We start from the raw sequence: 20876 nt of genomic DNA, 5'->3' as shown, positions 1-20876 counted from the left end.
AAGCAATAATCTGGTTAATGAATTATAAAAGAGGTCTTGAAGGTCAGGTCTAATAGTGGTCAAATTCCTTCCTAAAGCGCAATTCAACGAAGAATATCTACAGTAGCACGTAACTAAATACAAATTGTGTATTCCTGTTGTTGTTTAGTTCTCTGTTATAAATATTAATCAAGAAAAAAGTGGCAAAAACTTTTAATCGAATTGATTTAATTCAGTTTATAAGTCAAAATTTGTTACACCATAAGTTCTTGTAAAGAATATGCAAAAAAGAAATGGACGAGTCCGGAGTCGAACCGAAGACCTCTCCCATGCTAAGGGAGCGCGCTACCAACTACGCCACACGCCCAGTTAATTTGTTGATTTTTTATTTTCAGTATGGTATTTCCATCTCGCCGATTCGATTTTTTTAATTTAACAAAAAAATTAGAAGCACCCAATTCTATATAACTATTACAATGAATACCAATTAATTATCAAGACAAGGTTTTGAATTTACAACATTTATTAAATAAAAATTTATCGTGTTTATTTTAAGATTTTGGTACGTTGGCAAGAGTTTAAAAGATGAAAATAATGTAACTTGAAAAAAAACATAAAATATGACTGAAAAAAGGAAATACCAAGCCAACTCATACGAATATTTTTATTTAAGAGATTCCTAATAAATACATTTATAAAGAGTACAATTCTCCAATAAATAGATTAGAAATTTTTTTAATTCATTCCTCTATTATTTCATTAAATATCATTTCATTTATCAATATTTATTATACTTCAGTATAAAATCATTATATATATTTTGAGAATTGTTCTTAACAAATAGTGTCATTATTATTTATTATGTCTTCTTGACTGAAAATTTGTTAAGAACCAGGTCATAAAAGTGGAATCAATATTTCTTTGCCATAAAATAGAGAAACCATGTATATTTCTCGCATATACTGGAATAAATCATTCGTTTTCTTTAAATAAAACATAACGAACTAGCTTCCCATCTTCATTTCTCAATAAGTCAACCTGTTGTAATTTGACATCAACATGATATTTTCCCTTGTATATAATCAAAGTATCATTATTAAGTTGTAATTCACCTAAAAACCAAATGTGCATCGAATGGTCATCCCCAGGAATTGGGTACTCGTATTTGAATGAACCGTAAATCTTTTCAGGGGATATAATTTCGTATATTGTCGAATAACTTAAACCTATATCTTCCAAGAAATTTGATATACTTCTGGAAATACAAATAGGTCTATGAGTGACTCTCCATTGAAGCAAATATGGAATTCTATGCCAAGTATGAGTGGTAGGTCTATTTGGATCATCTTTTCTAATGATCAGACCAGTTACACAAGGGTCTTGATCTTCACACCAGATATTGAATTCTTTTATTTGTGGAGGATTGACACCATTTGAATCATGCAAAGGCACCCCGTACTGTTCTTTGATCATATCATGGTGAGAAAGCACTTCTAACACTCTTAAATGAGAAATCAATTTAATGTGAGGAACATCTATCTTCCTTAAATCATTTTGACTTGGCTTACGGATACCAGATGAAGGATATAAAGGTATAAAGCTATCTTCATTCAAGTAAATTACTTTATAACCAATTGAATAACCAATTAATACAGCGAAGATACTAATACCTAAAGCATACCACACTTGTTTTCTACGTTCACGTCTCTGCTGTAAAATAGCTTGTCCAATTAAGGAATCAGTGCTGCCATTCTTATTATTATTTGGATTATTACTGCCATTATTATGCATTTGATCAATCTGTTCATTTGAGTTCATCTTACCATTAGGTTTAGTGAAGAAATGCTTTGAATCAGCATAGCTTCCCTTATCATTATTATCATTGGCTGGAGGCTTGCTAAAGAAATATTTTGAATCATTGCTGTAATTCCTTGGAATTACAGCTAAATGATTAACAAATTTATAATTTAAATAACTTTTAGTTATCAATCCCCTTCGTAAAGATAACATTACCCTTTTAAATATAAAAACCTATTCTCTCGCTATCCACACTAAGCTACCAACGATCAAAACTTATAACTGAAACAATATGCAACCGTTTCTAATACTTTCAAAAATAAATCAGAACAACTCGAGGTGACTAAAGACTTCTATATCACTCTTATCCTCACCAAACCAACTAACTTTCTAGTATCAGAAGTGTTGTCGATAAATGTTAAACTACCTATTTCGAAATATCAGTTTTAAACTATATAATATAAAAGGAATATAATTAAAAAGAATTAGATATTTAATAAAAATGTTAAATAGAAGTAATATGTTTTGGGAAGAGTGTTATTACAACACTTGTAATAACAGTAAATAATAGAAAAAAATGAATATAAAAATAATTAATTAATAGAATATGATTAGTGTCCTCCTTATAATATTTTTTTTTAATGATTATGCTATAGTATTGCTTTCGCCTGAGCTTTTACTTTACTGCTGAACATAAAGCTACATATATATATTCTGTAGTAATATTTCATTTGAGAGCTACTATTTTAATCGGTTGAATTTAAGCTAATTTATTTTAGCTTGAATGGTAGGAGGTGAGAAGGAGGATTACTTGAATCCTCTTTAATGTTTCTTTGCCTTAATACCCATAATAGCGTTTGGGATGTAACATAAAGGAGCAATAACTGCAACTGCAAATAAACCATAGAATGGATACAAGTAGAAAGCAGATCTAGGATGTCTCCACCAAATTGGCTTAGTAGACTTTTGGAATAACTTTTGTAATTCAATTATTCTTTGTGGGTTAGCCATCTCTTAAATACTAAATGTAATGCTTATTTGCTATCTGTTTTCACAATACGATTTTTAATCTTATTGATTGATCGATCTGTCGTTCAGTCCACGAAAACAACACAATTCAAGACTAACAGAACTATATCTAATCATAATAACTCCCCTTTCCTTTATAAATAACCTTTCAATTTAAATTGAAAGGTTACAATTTGCTTAAAAGTTGGGTGAAATGTGTTTGGTTAAAGCTTTAATCCTTTCCTTGTCGAAATTTTTCGGTTTTACCAAATAGTGGATAATTGGTAGCGACACAAGTATCGAACTGAAAAAAAACAGAGCAGTTTACACTTTGAACCAATCAAATCGAATCATGGTAGAGAAGCTCAAGTTAAAGCTCAAGTTAAAGCTCAGGCTCAGTCTCAGGCTCAGAGCTACTGAACGTGTATTTATTGGTCTGTCTTGTATTTAAAGTAAACGAGAGAGAGAAAGAGATGCGATGAGATGAGCGGATTGATTTGGTAGTTCGAATCGATTATTCTCTACTGATTCTGCCTTTATTACTGAATGCTTTTTTTCTCTTTCAACACAATGTTTTCAATCTTCATCTTCATCACTTCCTTGTAGGATAACTTTGTATCTTCTTTGTCTTTTATTTTGTTGTTGCGGCTCTTGGTCTGGTTGGTCGTCAACTAGACTGTCTCCACTAACATACCCATCATCGTTATGTTCGTAGTAGTCACTGTCTCTTTCGGATTCGGATTCTTGTAGGACCATTCGGTTTCGTTTCGAATCGTTATCTGATAGACCATCTAGTTCTTCAACATCGAGTTCTTGTTCTTCATCATCATCATCAGCTATAAAGGAGTCAAGGTCGGATTCTACCTCTTGGTTCATGTCAATGTGTCTTCTACGTTGGCGGATAGCTTCATCACCATCGTCATCGTCATCATCGTCATCACCGTTGTTGGAGGATTCCTCGGCTTCGTCATCATGTAGGAAGTTACGTCCTTGTCGAGGAATAGGGAATCTTCTATCAAATTCAGCACTCATCCCTCCGCTCCCTTCCTCTCCCTCATTATCAGTATCTAACTCTCGAATACTTTGTTCGCTGGCTTCATGATATCTTTGGAGATCCTGTTCCAACTCTTCTAATTCTCCTTCACTATACTCATCACTGTCAAAGCCTCCGCGTCTTTGACCACCGCCAATTGCATCAGAGGTAGTTCTGCTATACCCTGATTCAGGTACTCGATTTCTTATACGAGTGCTACAATGAGGACAAACGTTCCCATCTGTTTCATCAAAATCTGGATCAAGTTCCCAATGACAATTACTACAACGAGCAATTCCATCATCATCTTCATCGATTACCGCCATCGCAGAATTGATGAAAACTTTACCAAATAGATTTTCATTCCTCTTATCCATATTATATTCATTCTTGCTCTCTTCCATTGAAGAATAAAATGTATTCATGTCAATTTTCGATTTCTCATCGTCGTCATTGTTTTCACTACCATCTTTATTGACATCTTCACCTTCTTTCTCCTTCTTGGTATCGTCTAGACTAACTTCAGCTAACGTTTCTAATAATTGTTGTAATGTAGTATTTAATGCTGGAGCTGTAGTAACATTGGCTCTGCATTGAGGACAACTTAGTTCTTGGGTTTCATTGCTCGTAAACCAACTACTTAAACAACTGTAACAATAATTATGCCCACAAGCAACCATCATAGGAACATACATGTAATCGTGACATATAGAACAAAGTGTGCTATCAAGCACCTTACCAAGTAGCTTATTCTTAGTCTTCTTACTTTGAGATAGAACTGATACATGCAATAAACCATTCATCTTATCTATTGTTATCATTAAAAAGGATGCCAAAAACTTTTAATCAATCAAAATTTAAACTGGAACTAATTGATAGACCAATATAATACACAATCAAAACGCACAATGCTATAGCCCTGATTATATTCTCTATATATATCTGGTAACTTTTGCCTTCTTTAATCATCTCTTCTTAAATCAATTACTCTATGCTATATGTTGAAATATTTTCGCCTTTAAGGTAATTTCATCAAAATTCGATGCCTTAATTTAAAGGCTTTTTCTCTATAGCAACAATCGATGAGGTAAAAACATAATTGATGGTTAAGGTCATATCAATGCTTAACTTTAATACAATAGTTGGTACTTTAAGATCATTGTTTTTATACATGAATGTATTTATTTATCTATTTTATTTAGTAGAAACAGGTACACTATTTACATGAAATTTTATGAATGCAATTCTCTACATATTTAATTTAGTTATTTCCATCCTAAGTAGAAAATAAGTTTATCATCAATTGTTTTTATTATATTTAATCTTATTGAATGCTTTTATTGATTTTAATTTTTGTTCTTTTTCATTTACTTGTTTTTCTAACCATTTGTCTAAAATATCACAAGTTCTCTTAATATCATTTAAACCTTGAAATTTATAATCAACAAAACGTTCTGCTAAGTATTCAACCTCTTGTTTAATTTCAAAATCTAAATTTGGATCATAGTTATCGATATAATTAGATCTTTTACTAAAAAATGTACTGTATTGTTTGATTCTACGCAGGTGTCCTTGGGTAATGAAATTACCATTTTGATTTTTATTCCATTCTTTTAATTGATTTAAAAATTGTTTTTGATTTAAAGTTACAGTGGATTTCCATAGTGATACCAGATAATATGATGCCCAATTCATTTCATTTTTTTTATCCATCTTAGAAAATGCTTTGTTTATAAATTCTGATGCAAGCGAGTAATTTTTTAATAATATACTGATTTTTGACAATTGAATATATGATGTGAAATTTAAACTGTTGACATTATTCCTTGAAAAATTTTCGACTTCTACCCAACGCATAGATTTCTTGTTCTTTAAACCAAATTTTGAGGTCTCTGTTGTAGAAGCAATAGATTTTTGAGACCCTAGGACATCATTACGCAACCAAAGTAATTTCATGCTAATCGGTATATCATTTTGACATTGTCTTAAATAATCATCAATAATCGTTGCCAATATTCTAAAATTGTTCTGAATAGACAATCTAAACAACATAAAACAAAGGTTAAAACTTGGTTTTAAATTCCTTTGGAAAATATCTGTCAAAGATAATTTGGCCTCTGCTATTTTCCTCTCTTTTATTAATTTTGAGAAATTCAAAAATCTATCGTAGTCTACATGATTTAGATACGGAACCATGTATTGTGATCCACCCAATGCTCTGTATGAAATTAATTTCGAAAGATCTCTGTCAGTAGATATAGTCCAACCAATTTTTTCATAATAAACGGGCTTTGTAATTATAGTTTTCAATTCATTATGTATTTCTCTTGTTAATATAGGATATTTCTTGACTAGACAGTCTCTGAATGTCAGCACTTGTTGTGGAGACAATCTAACACAACTGTCCTCCTGCTGAAGCACTAGTTCATTAAAGTACGTCAAAAGTTCATTGATATGTCCATTTTTGGCGAAATGTTCGGAAACTATCAAGTGATATGAGGCTCCAAAGTTAATTAAATTATCTTTCTTCATCTCTTGTGATAAGAGTTTTACGAATTCGAAATCATTGTGTTTAACAGCAGAGTTCAATAATGCCAGATAAAATCCTCTTTTTTGAGCTGGTAAATTTTCTAATAGTCCAAAGAGTGCTATTGAATCTTCGTACTTTTTAGTTATATCATTTTCGTATTCTTCTTTTTCATAAAGATCAGTTAAAAATTCGGTGCACTTAAATTGCAAAGTTTCACTATATCGAAGTTTATTAACATACTCATTTTCTAAAAACTCTTGGAATTCACCATCAGTTCCATAATTTCTATAGGCTCTATGCATCAAAGAAAGAATATTTGTTGTAGGATCATGCTCTGAAGGGGTATTCTTATCACATTTTTTCTTTAGCCACTGAATGAATATTCGCTCCATCGAGTATAAGTCTTTAAATTCGTATAATTTTAATAGAAATGAAAATAGTTCTTTTGTTGTTAGAGGGAATATATCTGGACTTTCTAGCGCTTGTATATAGAATCCATTTGCTAAGTGGAAATTATCGTTTTCAATAAATGAATTCAAACCTATTCTATAAATCACAGGATTCTTTATTGGATATTTTATGCATTCTGAAAACAAATGTTCACAAATTCTATATTTTTTTAGTTTATATTCTACTCTCAATATTGTGACTAGAAGTTCTTGAAATGCCTTAGAATTACCATTGAATTTATTCAATTGTGGAAGTAATATAACAGATAGCTCATGCATATTGTAAGTGTCTTGGTAAGATTCCAAAGATTTGAACAATAACAGTAATTGATCAGGAGAAAACATATCATATTTATCAACCAATAATCCTTTTACTTGTCGTACTGTAATTCTTGATGCTTCTATAAATTTGAGCTCCCAATTTTCCTTAAAGTCTGATTTAGAGATAAAGACTATTGGTTCGTTAAGAACATGCCCATTTTCTGCACTATTGCTAACATCTTCCAATTGATTCTGATTTTTCAATGATGAACTTTGATAAGGTGGAATATTGGAATTATTTGTATTACCAAATCTTAGCCATTCTTCATTCTCTAATATTTTCCTGCCCCTGTCAGTTTCTTTATTACATATTTTAAGGTTTCTGACCTGAGTAGATAATCGCAATGGCGTCTTATTGACCAAATACGGGTATATTCGTTGTATTGATTTTCGTATTAACATTTAGATTAAATGAATTCATGAGACTAATAAATGCTGAGCTAATATGCAAAAATAAAAGGAAAAAAAAGTATTATAAATAATTTGAATTAGATTCAATGAATATATGGACCAGATTAGATGTTAGTTATAATTGAACCACTGAAAAAAGAGATATGACCTGGTACTGAACGAATAGTAGTAAAACAATATATGAATTAATAAATGCAATTTGAAACTAATGAATATTAAACTGAATAAAAGAAAAAGCCAATGTGTATCTACAGGAATGCTATAATGAAAATTCAAATTAGTTTACCAGTTGCTTTTTGACGGTTGAGTACTAGGTTCAAACAACTAAAGCAACTTAATTGGTGCAAAGAACAGAAAGGAATAATATTAACAATAAAATGAATATAGATTTGGCTATATACCAAATTATATGTATATGCACCTGTTTATAACAGACTAATTGACGCTAATATTTACAGTTTAGACCACTATATCACTCTATTTAATTCAATTCAACTCATTCCTACTGAATTAACTATATTTTTAGCCAAGTTTTGTTCATTTCGTTAAATAGTTTCGAAATCAAGATATTAAATATAGTCAAGGCCTATAAAATCGGGCGGAGTATGCGATGCACGGATGTAATATCTATAATATAAGTTAAATATCCAATAATGACACAATCTATAAAGACAATGAACAGATGAGCACTACTACCAGACCTCATTCATCGTATATATTTTTATATTTACGGGTTGATTTATCTACGGAGTAGTATATTCCTGATAAGATGGCAACCGATAAATTTGGCATGAAGACTACTAGATTATCCATATAACCATTGAAAAAATGCGCAACAGCAATCGGGACAGCATTAAATACCCTGTTATCGAATGTACAATCATAGTCATCGAAATGGGAGATCGATTCGAACCCATGGAAATCCCAGGTTTTATTAGTCGGTGGAATATTTTGAATGTCAGTATCCCAGACAATTTGATGTTTAATCCTTTTCGATAAAATCTGTTGCACGTATGCAAAAAAATTTGTCACTGAGATATCTTTATAATCCGAATATTCATTATCAAATACTTGATGGTTCATAATATATTCGTCTAAGATAGGTAATATTTTATTACAGAATGGACATTTACATCCATTCCATAATAAATCGCCAATTAAAATGTCATAAGAACTCAATGACAATAAAATCGAAGGGGCAATTAAGGTTTGCAATGCAGTTAGTTCAGGAAGAACTTTTGAATATAAATCACGTCTACGAAAGTAGTTTCCGTCAACACTGTTACTTTGTTCCCCATTTTTTGGCGGATTATGGTCAATGTTTAATAATTTTAAATTTTTAGAGACATTAGGTATATTCAGAATAAATTTCGCTATTGAAATATCCCAATTTTCCTCTGTGTAATGATCACCTTGTGTTTGGAATGTATTTTCAATCAGTGATAATTTATTTAGAGATTTTAGATTAGTAGACAAATCGAACAAGAAATCATCAATACAATGACATCCAGGAACTTCACATGCAATCGACATTTCTAGTTTCTCAAGCTTCTCCAACGCTATCACTTTATTTATATGTACAGTAGTTAATTCAGATGAAGTATATGTATGTACATGTTCGAATTTCAACGAATTAACATTTGGAAATTGAATATTAGCTTCGAATAGGTTTTGAAAGAAAAGTAAGGTATGACTCTCCACATCTTCTACAATTAATTCTTTTATATGCGTCACAAACTCTAGTGATTCTGAAGAGATAACTTTGGAATTTGAAGAAGTATGATTTTGCAGCATCAACCTTAATGAATTACAATTTGCAAAGGATTTGACTTGTACCCTATCTTCAAAATCAAATAGATGGATTTTCTTAAGGTGAGTCAATTCCAAATATAATTCATAAAATATTTGGGATAATCTGATATCCATAATTTGTAGAACCTCTAATTTATCAATGGCCACAAGTCTTTCTATTAATATTTTAAACAATCGGAACCCACTATCTTCATCAGCAAATACTTTATCAGTGATAATCAATTCTCTAATTAACTCTAACTTTCCACTATGTAGTAGACGTTCAATTCTATCATAAACAAATATATCGTTCTGATCAGCACTTTTTATCACAGATCTATAACCAGACACGAATGTGGCGTAACTTTCCAAATACCAAAGATTTGTTCTCATTACAGGTTCTTCATTAATCACAATTCGTCTATAAAGTTTAGGTATCGCAATTTTATCGTAAATCTCCCTGCATGTCGATGCTAAATCTATTAACTCATTCTGATTCAAATATTCTGCCACATGAGATAGCACGGAAATTAAATTTTCATTTAAAGCCATGATATAATTTATAATAATAATAATTTACAATGATAATTTAAAAAAAATAATTTCAACAATACTATCTTTATCTTGTTAGACCATTCATTGGCAATCAGGTGCAATTATATTGGGATTGAATGGACTAAAGCGTTACAACAATTATACCAGAAGGTTCAGTAACTTGATATACTAATAGCGAATTATTGAATTTAACGGATACAAACCAAAATTTAAATCAATTCAACTAATCTGTTCACCCTCTCAACAAAAATATAAATCATCTATTAAATATCAATTCGATCAAAAGTTTAGGTGGGTGGCCTTTATTTGAATATCTTGCAAATTGAGAATGTTGAAAAATTAAATCAAAAAAAATAAACGACCCCGGAGAGGATTGAACTCTCGATCTTGCGATTAACAGTCGCACGCCTTAACCAGCTTGGCCACGGAGTCGTAGAACTTGTTGAAATTGGAAAAGTTAGTAATGCTAGTACCAATATTTGCTGGGTATTTATTTTGTATTTATGTATTGATTCCACGTTATTTTATATTGATTAACTAACTTTGGGTAAAATTTAGTTATCCTTTAATTGGAGAGTTGCCTTGGGATTCTTTAGAATGAAGGTGAGCCCGCGCTTATCCAAGGGAATCTTTTGGTGGAGATCTATATGGAAAAATAAATATACGATTAATTAATATTCTATGTGCTTGTCCTATATACAAGTTAACATACTGAATAATACCTAGTAATGTACAATAGTATGATTTTATAACAAGTTTGGCAAGCTGAAACAACGTCGTGGCCACAACACATATCTCGTCAGCCATCAAGATTCGTTCGGAGTAACATCAGGATAATACAATAAAACCACCAACTCTCAAGAAGTCGTGAATTCATATGCATTTAACGTATTAGTATATCAACATTTGTATAAGAAATAAAAATGAAAGGTTCAATGGATTGAACTGCCTGTATATTATTAACTGATAATATAGACTTCATCGAACTTTAGATGGGCGATTTTAAAGTCATAATAAAGAGAAGTTCTAATGTGAGTAAGTGACGCAAATTTACCTTTTCGAATCAAAGAAGATTAATGACATTTTCTTAGACTGTCATTTTTCTACAATTTATAAAAAATAATAGCTAATTTCAAAAAGGATAATAAAAGTTATCCTAGAAAAGAGATCAGCTCAGTGTGCTTTTTTTTAAGCCATTATTTTTCATATTCCTTATTAATTTTATTCCATTCTTCTATGATATACCATGCATGATAATTCAGTAAATTAATAGACATGATCAATCGGGTCAGGTTTCTTGGTTCTTCAGAAATAATATGAACCAACCCTATATAACTTGTTGTTGTATTTCTTATTACCCTCCCCATCAAACAAACATCATATATCACGACATGTATATCTTAATCGTACAACTCGAAAAATTTAAAAAAAATTTTCTTTCTGTCCACTTTTTCACGCTTTGGTATATAAATAAGAGATGATTTTAATAGTTCTTTATTACAAGAAGATGTCATTTTATTTCCTTTTAATCCATTTAATTTTTTTCTGTTGTTATTCTTTTCTTTACGTTTTAAAAGAAACCATGAACCTTCCAAGTTTTAAAAAGAGTGCGATGATACTATTTGCATTTATTAAATCGAACAATTCTTCTCGGTGGACTAGATAATATCTAATTTACTGAGGTTTTAATGGAGAATGCGGTTCCTATGCAGCCAATATAATCTTGTTACATTCAATTGAATGACAGGACGCTAATATTATGAAATTCTGATTCTTTTTAAATGTATTAATATGGAAGGAATAGAAGCACGTAAATAAAATCAAACTCATTGCATTTATTAATTTGTATATATCTCTAATATCTTGAAATATAGGCAGGACAATTGCAGTTAGTCTAATCTCGATAAATTAACTAATTTGTGATTTAAAAATTCAAATTCAGTTGTATTCGATTTTTAAATCGATGCGGACTAGTTTAATGAGACAAAAAAACCCTTTAATGAAACAAGGTGGGTCTAAGTGCAAGTTACTAACACTGATAGATCTGTATCCACGAATTAATGAAGGGAAGAATAACACATTATGAGAACATCGATATAAATCAATCAGGTACACCTAACCCGCTATAACAAAATGGCAATAAGAAAATGTTAGGTGTTGCTAACCGTTGATTACCGACTATATTATATTATATTAGCCAAAGTAAGTATATCGATACAAATTACAATCTTGATTCTATAACCGCTTTTTATTCTTTAAATGGAATATCCAAACAGGAGTTCTAGGTTTATTCTTGTTATTATGATAAAATTAAAATTAACCTTCTTAAACAAAGCCTCAAGTATGAACCAGAAATCACTCACCCGACGGTGGAACTCCCTTTTCCCGACGGATATACTCATATACCATGCTTCACTTGGATATATGTAAACTACTAGATCGGTTGTTAAACTCCAATTATCTAACAATATAAAATAGTAACTAAAAATTTGTTGCCGCGTGGGCTTCAAAAATACAGACACTAACTAACACACAGCACTAAATAGAATACTTGGAATATCTTATTTTTTGCCTTTACATCTACAGATTGTAATCAATATATCCAAAACTCAATCATAAACAAAAATAAATTTTTGAGCTCTAGATACCATCAATTCTTCATATCTCAAATAGGAAACATTCACTAGAAAACTGTATACATTTTTTCAAATCTTCTAATCAGTCACTCTTGTCCGTCAAGTCTTGCTCTGTCTCTCCCTCTCTCTCTCAACCCTCCTTCATTAGCACACTGAACATCTCTAGCTTCAGATAGAACTAACTAGCACAACACTCCCCTCCTTCTGAAATAAAGATACCTACCTATACAAACTCATCGTATTCTTCCTCATCCCACACTCTGAACATTAAGCCCACCCAAGAGAGAATAGGTCCCAAACTGGATGAAATAAAGACCTTCGAAACAGCTTAAACCTCAAAACATCGCTGAAGATAGTTGTTCTTGCTCCCTCCCACAACATATACCCTACGCTTGTTAACAAAAGCATCAAACAGAAACAAGAAATATTATAATTAGCAGTAAATTCTGTTGTAGTTATCGATGGAATTAGTAGTTTCTATTGTAATTATCACTGGCTACTGCGGTTCTCGTTTCCTTTTCTTTGACTCATAGCTTTAAAAGAAAGGTATTGTAATTGAATTGGATTGGATTGATCTCTTCTCTGGCTTGGGACAGTTGGTTAGTCCCAGAATCTGCACGTTAAAAAAGAAACTCTAGGAGAAATACTCATGTAGAACACTTTAATTAGTGAAATTTTTCAATTTCATTTATTACTCATAAGCTAAATCATGCTAACATTAGCACTAACGACTTCATTTTTATTCTTATTTTTATCTAGATGCATGTATATTTATTTATATTCATATATATATAAATGTAGATGAATCTTTATATAAATGAAAGTGCATTGGGTTCTTGATTTGTAGTTGTGCTTGATTATCTTTTGTTTCTTGAAAAATGTGGGTTAACATATCTGTTCATCGTAAATATTACTTTTCTACTTATCTATTTAATACACAATAGATCACTGATATTCTAGATAGAATAGTAATTAGTAACGTCATTTTAATATAATGTGTGGTATTTTTGCTGCTTATAAACATGAAAACGCTGAAGCGTTTAAGCCAAGAGCTTTACAACTGTCGAAAAGAATTAGACATCGTGGTCCAGATTGGTCTGGTAACGTTGTCAAAAACTCTACCATCTTAGTTCATGAAAGATTAGCTATTGTTGGTTTAGATTCTGGTGCTCAACCAATTACTTCTCCATGTGGTGATTACGTATTGTGTGTCAATGGTGAAATTTATAATCATATTCAATTAAGGGAATCTTGTCCAGATTACAAATACAAAACTTTAAGTGATTGTGAACCTATCATTCCTCTATATTTAAAACATGACATCGATGCTCCAAAGTATCTAGATGGTATGTTTGCTTGGTGTCTGTATGATGCAAAGAAAGATCGTATTATCGCTGCAAGAGATCCAATTGGTATCACTACTTTATACATGGGGCGGAACTCAAAATCTCCAAAGACAGTCTTTTTTGCTTCTGAATTAAAATGTTTAACTGACGATTGTGACAGCATTATGGCTTTCCCACCTGGTCATGTCTACGATTCTGAAACTGATCAAATTACCCGTTATTTCTCTCCAGATTGGATCGATGAACAAAGAATCCCAACTGAACCTGTTAGTTACAAAGCTATCAGAGAAAGTTTGGAAAAGGCTGTTAGAAAGAGATTAATGGCTGAAGTTCCATACGGTGTCTTATTATCTGGTGGTTTAGATTCTTCTTTAATCGCCTCTATTGCTGCCCGTGAAACTGAAAAGGCTATGAAAGAAATGGATACAACTGCTTATGATTCTGAAGATAAGCATCTAACAGGTATTGATGACCAAGGTAACTTGCATACCGCTGGTTGGTCTCGTTTACACTCTTTTGCTATCGGTTTACCAAATGCTCCAGATTTGTTAGCTGCCAGAAAAGTAGCTAAATTCATCGGTTCTATTCATCATGAACATACTTTCACTTTACAAGAAGGTTTAGACGCTTTGGATGATGTTATCTACCATTTGGAAACTTACGATGTCACTACCATCAGAGCCTCTACTCCAATGTTCTTGTTATCAAGAAAGATTAAAGCTCAAGGTGTTAAGATGGTTTTGTCTGGTGAAGGTTCTGATGAAATATTCGGTGGTTACCTGTACTTTGCTCAAGCTCCTTCAGCTGCTGAATTCCACACCGAATCCGTTAAGCGTGTTAAGAACTTACACTTGGCTGATTGTTTAAGAGCCAACAAGTCTACCATGTCTTGGGGTTTGGAAGCTCGTGTACCATTCTTGGATCGTGAATTCTTACAATTATGTATGAACATTGATCCAGCCGAAAAGATGATTAATGCATCAGAAGGCCGTATAGAAAAATACATCTTAAGAAAGGCTTTCGATACTTCTGATGAACCAGATGAAAAACCTTACTTACCAGAAGAAATCTTATGGAGACAAAAGGAACAATTCTCTGATGGTGTTGGTTACTCTTGGATTGATGGTTTGAAAGACACTGCTGAAAGAGTTATCTCTGACGAATTATTCTCTACTCCAAAGGAACACTGGGGTGCTGATATCCCAACTACCAAGGAAGCATACTGGTACAGATTGAAGTTCGATGCTTTGTTCCCACAAAAGACTGCTGCCGAAACCGTCATGAGATGGATTCCAAAGGCTGATTGGGGTTGTGCTGAAGATCCATCTGGTAGATATGCTAAAATCCACGAACAACACATTGGTGACAAATAATCAAATACGTTTTTCCATTTCTATTCCACTTTTTGATCTCCGCAATAAGTAAAGAACAGATACAATATTAATATAAAATATACCTTTTACTTGTGAATATTTGATTATTTGAATTGTAAAACTACAACATTATTATTGATTTTTTTTTATTTTTAGTTTTTTATTTATAAATTAATTTTATATAATTCTAGATAATGTGATTAAATAAAGCTAACTATAAATGAAAACAACTATCTGCATGTTATATGGTTTATTAGAACTTTACTTTAATATTGATAACTGGTCCAACAATTTTATTAGGTTATTATTAAATTTCCTGTCCTCTCCCATCCCCCCACTCACAGACATTAATTTTATATCGATTTCGAACTTCTGAATTCAAAAAACTATCATTAAAGCACACTTTATCAACTTAAAGCTTTTAGTAATAAAAGTTTTTTAATATATCATATCTGGTTACTACTTTGCAACGTGAATGGGAATGATGGACAATATGTTTCGTGAATCCAATACCTGATTTTAATTTTTTTATAAGTTCGAATCCATTACCATGATGTTTAAACAGTATATTTTTCAAATCTCTTATAATTACTGACATTCTGTTTCCTTCTCCTAGTCACTACGGGAGTACTTTTTGTTTTTATTTAAACATGACAGATTACCTCAAGAACTAGAATGAATCCAGCTCTTTATATAGATTAGAAATATTTCAACTACTTCAATTTATTTCTCAGTGTGTACAGGTAGATGTGCCAAGAGGTACTACACAAAATGAGGTAATTTCTTGTAGTACTTTATTATTAATAACGCATGGTTTCATTGTAATTGTGCCAAATATATATGAATATATGAACATATAAATAAGTTAATGAAAGTGCCATTAGCCACTACTTCTTTGCGTGTCTTTTCATTATCGATTATATAAAAAGGTGATCGGAAAAGCGCACTTTCCTTTAAACAGTTTCTTCACTAATCTGAAACACAAGATAAAGCAGATACAAAGCAATGACTAGATGTATCGATAGTAAGATTGAATTTTAACTACATTTTATAAAGATTAGAGACATCTCTACAGTTTGATGCTGCTATTCATATGAAGATAGTCTTTGAATTCTAAATTACTTCAGTTTTTGATATTTTGCACTTTGGCGGCAAGTTTTCCAACAATCTTTTTAGGAGATCCTTTTCAGAATAATTACCTGACTTTGGATGTTTTTTTAAACTAAATAAAAGAAGATATCTAATCCACCACTAACTAATATTTTGTGATATGATACTCTTCTTTGTTCATTATTTTGAAGGTTCTTATACCATCAAGTTCACTCATTTCTGGACCGTTTATTACAATATCGTTGATTAGACCACACCACATACTTGAAGAACAGAAAAAAAAACCAGATCATGTGACCATGACAACAAGAAAAAAATTTGTTACAAAATAAAATTGCGTTTGCATTTTATGATAAGCATAGATTAAGGTTCATCAAAATAGCGAAATGATCAGTAATTTGATATTATCCTAATTACGAACGTTATACAGTGTTTATAACGTAATGTCCAATTGACACACTGCTACAACTTTAATTCCCAATTTCTCAAAAACTCAATTGAAAGAAATCCGATGGAAAAAAAGGTGAAAATTAGATAAATAATTATCAGGTTATATTATCAAATATTGAGTATGGCTGCAGTAATATTGTTACACAGATTATCAAAGAACATTCGGATAAGGTTTTGTCAGGTAGCGGGAGTATGCCAGTGTATTGTTACTGAGAAGGAGATCATCGAATTTTTAGCTTTAATTTTAGTTTGAATTATCACTCGAAGAGAATACTACTAATCTAATTCTTGTTTCCACATACTGATAAGAGAAATTTATCGAGTGTAGCGTAGCATCCATATCCACTAAATTGACAAATTCTGACTCAGATTGACATATTTAATCAAAAGAAATTCTGATTCGAATTTGATTTTGAAGTTCATGATATTTATATTTATTTCTCTATCTATAATAAGAAATACCTGGGGAGAAAATTATTTTGAACCAAGACGTTAAGGAAAAAAGCTTAATAACTTTGGATAGTTAAGGATTAGATTGGATCCATTGTCTTCTTTTTTGATTTTACAAATATAAGATACAATTGTTGAAAAACGCTTCGATTTTTTTCCTGTTATAGTTTTTTTATCTTCCATCTTGAATTTTAATTGAATTTAATTGATATTAAAAGACAAACCTCACACTTCTGGAACCTGGGACAACTATAAATATAATCAATTGCATTCATGAACAATAATCAAAATTACAGCGGTCAAGATAGTTCCAATCGAAGAGTGAGACCTTCTTTTTCAGAGGCTCTATCTGTATCTTTAGGGTTACATGAACAAGGAATTGGAGCAGGTAGAACGAGAAGCAATCTAGCTCCAAACTCATACAGCGGATATAATGATAATACCACATCTTCTGTGAGCAATAGAGAATTTGGTCGCATAGGAAGGTCCTATGCAGGTTCCATATCATCTAATTCACCAAGTCTATATCTTAATACAAGCAGAACTGATGAATTGCTTCCGATAAGGAAAATGCCTTCAAAATCAATATTGGGCCCTGATGCATTACACAGACAAACAGCAGAAATTTCCAACGATTTCAATGATACCTCAATGGATGAAGCTAAAATCAAGAGATATATAGAGTTACTAAATAGAAAGCAAATTGAAGCTGAGGAAGAAGGAGAAGAATCAGCAGTGCATTTAAGACCCCATACTTTTATTGAAGGCAAAAGTTTTTTATCACCTATTGGATCATCAGCGTCACAACTAGATGGTTTAGAACAAAGAGCATTATTAACACCATCATCATCAATTGTTGGTAATGAATTTGATTTGGAATCAACTTATGATGAAATAAATAATGACTATAATTCTATACTGAGAATTCAATCGAGAGAATTAACCAGCTCTTCTTTTGCTACAAAAGGGTTAGAACTGCTAAATTATTTACCAGCAGCTATATTAGGGCTTTTATTAAATATTTTGGATGCTCTTTCATATGGTATGATTATATTTCCTATAACAGAACCGTTATTTTCTGGATTAGGACCAACTGGTATATCAATGTTTTACATATCTACTATTGTATGCCAGTTAGTCCTATCTGGTGGGTTCTCAAGTTTTCCATGCGGTATTGGTAGTGAAATGATTGAAATAACTCCTTTTTACCACACAATGGCTTTTGCCATAAAAGATGCATTGCCAAATCAAGATAACGAGGTAATTACCACGACTATATTTTGCTATGTAATAAGTTCTGTTGTCACAGGCCTGGTATTCTTCATGCTAGGTAAATTAAAAATGGGTAAAATTGTCGGTTTTTTCCCTCGTCATATTCTAATTGGATGTATTGGAGGTGTCGGCTATTTTTTGATTATTACTGGTATTGAGGTATCTACAAGAATCGGGAAATTTGAATATAATTGGGAATTCCTTCTTTCTCTTCTTACAAATTTGGATACTCTAGGTAAGTGGCTATTGCCAACTCTTTTAACATTATCACTTATTTTGATACAGCGACAAGTGCAGAATTCATTAGTATTGCCATCATTTTATATATTAACAATAATATTATTTCATTTTATTGTGGCTATACTTCCAAATCTCTCATTAGATCATTTGAGAGAAAATGGCTGGATATTTCCTGTTACAGACTCTAAAAATAGTTGGTATGACCATTACAAGTACTTTAATCTACATGACATACATTGGGGGTTAGTCTTAAAGCAAATTCCAACCATGCTAGCACTAACATTTTTTGGAATTTTACACGTACCAATTAATGTTCCAGCTTTAGCTATGTCATTGCATATGGATAAATATGATGTTGATAGAGAGTTAATTGCACACGGTTATTCAAACCTAATCAGTGGGCTTCTAGGTTCGGTGCAGAACTATTTAGTTTATACAAATAGTGTCTTATTCATTAGGGCAGGTGCAGATTCTTCATCAGCTGGATTTTTATTGGTTGCATTAACTGTTGTGGTCATGGTTGCTGGTTCAGTGATAGTCTCATTTATCCCAGTTTGCATAGTTGGATCATTGATCTTTTTGTTAGGCTATGAATTAATGGTGGAAGCATTAGTAGACACAATTGGCACAGTAACATCGTTTGAATACATCACAATATTAATCATTGTTTTCATCATGGGAATATATGACTTTGTTCTGGGAATCATTGTCGGTATACTAATCGCCTGCTTATCGTTTATGGTAGACGGTACAAAGCTAGAAACAATAAATGGAGAATATGATGGCCAGGTGGCAAAGAGTACAGTTTATCGTGATTATATTCAAACCAAGTTTTTAAACGGTATTAGGCAGCAGATATATTTATTGAAACTTCAAAATGTTCTATTTTTTGGTACCATTATTTCAATTGAAGAAAAGATTGATAAATTATTAGAAATAAGCGACAAAGATCCATCTAAGAGAAGAATAAAATACTTAATATTAGACTTCAAAAACATAAATGCTGATAATATAGACTACTCTGCAGCTGAAGGGTTCAACAGAATTAAAAGGTTCACGCAAGGGAAAAGAATACAACTAATAATTTCTTCCATAAAGGAAAAGGATAAAATTTATAGCGTGTTCAATATGGTTCGTCTCCTGGAAGATGTAGAATTATTTGATGATTTGAATAGTGCTTTAGAGTGGTGTGAGAATGAATTCCTATACCAATACATGCAACTTCACGAAAAGGCTAAGGATAGAATACACAAGAGAATTTCGATATCTAAGGATAGTGGCAGTACCTATTTCTCTCGAAATAGATCTGATTCAGGTCTGTCGGCTGCTGACCAGCAAATGCTAATGTCACTACCAATAAATACTCCTCGAAACAATCAAGTACTATCTGTCGCACGAAAAGTTTTTAAAAATGAGGCACAGACTGCAAGCAAATTTAAGACTCATAATGAAACTGATAAACCAGTTCTATCCTTATTATTGTATTCTATCAGACTATTCAGACCTGATGTATTTTCTGAAGATGTAAGTATTCGAGAAAAAGAAATCAACTTTTGGGGTCAACTTTCTCCATACTTTAGAAGATCTTTGTTTCCTACTGGATCAACTTTGGTTAATAGTAGTAACTTCTTCTTTGTTGTAGAGTCAGGTGTTGTCCGTGTTACTCACGATCTTCCTCAAGGTATAGTTTCTGAAACTATGTCTAATAGAACATGTTATGGTAAAGTTGTAGGTCACAGGGGGACTGTAACAAACCTTCCGAAAATAATATTTAAGACGGAAACAGAATCAATTATTTGGATGATCGACGATGACACCATGTCTAGAATTAAAAAAGAAAATTTAAATTTATACACAGAACTGTTACTGCTAGTCATGACAATCAGGGAATATAGATATAAAGGTTTAATTGGGTATACATTAGTAAGCGCATAGGTATCGATAAAATTTAAACAAAAAATCCACACTTTATCAATGTGTCTATATATATTTAAATACACCACGTCATAGTGGTTTTATATTTTAATAAAATTGCATTATTATAGAATTCAACTTATCTATAAATTATTTCGTAGCCAAATCAATCTTAATGAGTATTTACAGAAAATAAACGAAGGGGTCACTC

The 20876-nt window shown here is 31.7% G+C and overlaps 7 protein-coding genes and 2 non-coding genes across 9 annotated transcripts; 2 read left to right on the top strand and 7 right to left on the bottom strand.

The window, feature by feature from the left end:
* Nucleotides 1-273: 273 nt before the first annotated feature.
* Nucleotides 274-346, bottom strand: Kpol_480trna2. Its single transcript has one exon. It is a non-coding gene; the product is annotated as a tRNA-Ala (tRNA).
* A 605-nt stretch (nt 347-951) lies between these two features.
* Nucleotides 952-1989, bottom strand: AIM39 (Aim39p; the record flags this gene model as incomplete). The annotated part of the gene is made up of 1 exon (XM_001643745.1): nt 952-1989. The coding sequence occupies one exon, from the start codon at nt 1987-1989 to the stop codon at nt 952-954; it is 1038 nt and encodes a 345-aa protein (XP_001643795.1).
* Nucleotides 1990-2598: 609 nt separating this feature from the next.
* Nucleotides 2599-2787, bottom strand: COX7 (cytochrome c oxidase subunit VII; the record flags this gene model as incomplete). Its single annotated transcript, XM_001643744.1, has 1 exon — nt 2599-2787. The coding sequence occupies one exon, from the start codon at nt 2785-2787 to the stop codon at nt 2599-2601; it is 189 nt and encodes a 62-aa protein (XP_001643794.1).
* A 573-nt stretch (nt 2788-3360) lies between these two features.
* On the bottom strand, nt 3361-4638 carry PSH1 (ubiquitin-protein ligase PSH1; the record flags this gene model as incomplete). Its single annotated transcript, XM_001643743.1, has 1 exon — nt 3361-4638. The coding sequence occupies one exon, from the start codon at nt 4636-4638 to the stop codon at nt 3361-3363; it is 1278 nt and encodes a 425-aa protein (XP_001643793.1).
* Nucleotides 4639-5116: 478 nt separating this feature from the next.
* PET111 (Pet111p) lies at nt 5117-7519 on the bottom strand (the record flags this gene model as incomplete). The annotated part of the gene is made up of 1 exon (XM_001643742.1): nt 5117-7519. One exon carries the CDS (start codon nt 7517-7519, stop codon nt 5117-5119), a length of 2403 nt encoding a protein of 800 aa, XP_001643792.1.
* A 711-nt stretch (nt 7520-8230) lies between these two features.
* Nucleotides 8231-9871, bottom strand: ROY1 (Roy1p; the record flags this gene model as incomplete). The annotated part of the gene is made up of 1 exon (XM_001643741.1): nt 8231-9871. The coding sequence occupies one exon, from the start codon at nt 9869-9871 to the stop codon at nt 8231-8233; it is 1641 nt and encodes a 546-aa protein (XP_001643791.1).
* A 361-nt stretch (nt 9872-10232) lies between these two features.
* Kpol_480trna1 lies at nt 10233-10306 on the bottom strand. Its single transcript has one exon. It is a non-coding gene; the product is annotated as a tRNA-Asn (tRNA).
* Nucleotides 10307-13504: 3198 nt separating this feature from the next.
* ASN2 (asparagine synthase (glutamine-hydrolyzing) 2) lies at nt 13505-15229 on the top strand (the record flags this gene model as incomplete). The annotated part of the gene is made up of 1 exon (XM_001643740.1): nt 13505-15229. One exon carries the CDS (start codon nt 13505-13507, stop codon nt 15227-15229), a length of 1725 nt encoding a protein of 574 aa, XP_001643790.1.
* Nucleotides 15230-17512: 2283 nt separating this feature from the next.
* VSB1 (Vsb1p) lies at nt 17513-20686 on the top strand (the record flags this gene model as incomplete). Its single annotated transcript, XM_001643739.1, has 1 exon — nt 17513-20686. The coding sequence occupies one exon, from the start codon at nt 17513-17515 to the stop codon at nt 20684-20686; it is 3174 nt and encodes a 1057-aa protein (XP_001643789.1).
* Between the last annotated feature and the right edge of the window lie 190 nt (nt 20687-20876).

This window comes from Vanderwaltozyma polyspora, genomic scaffold (genome assembly GCF_000150035.1).
Source record: "Vanderwaltozyma polyspora DSM 70294 KpolScaffold480 genomic scaffold, whole genome shotgun sequence".
Lineage (NCBI taxonomy): Eukaryota > Fungi > Ascomycota > Saccharomycetes > Saccharomycetales > Saccharomycetaceae > Vanderwaltozyma > Vanderwaltozyma polyspora.
The sequence above is the reverse complement of the archived record's forward strand: the minus strand, read 5'-3'. Positions and strand labels throughout refer to the sequence as shown.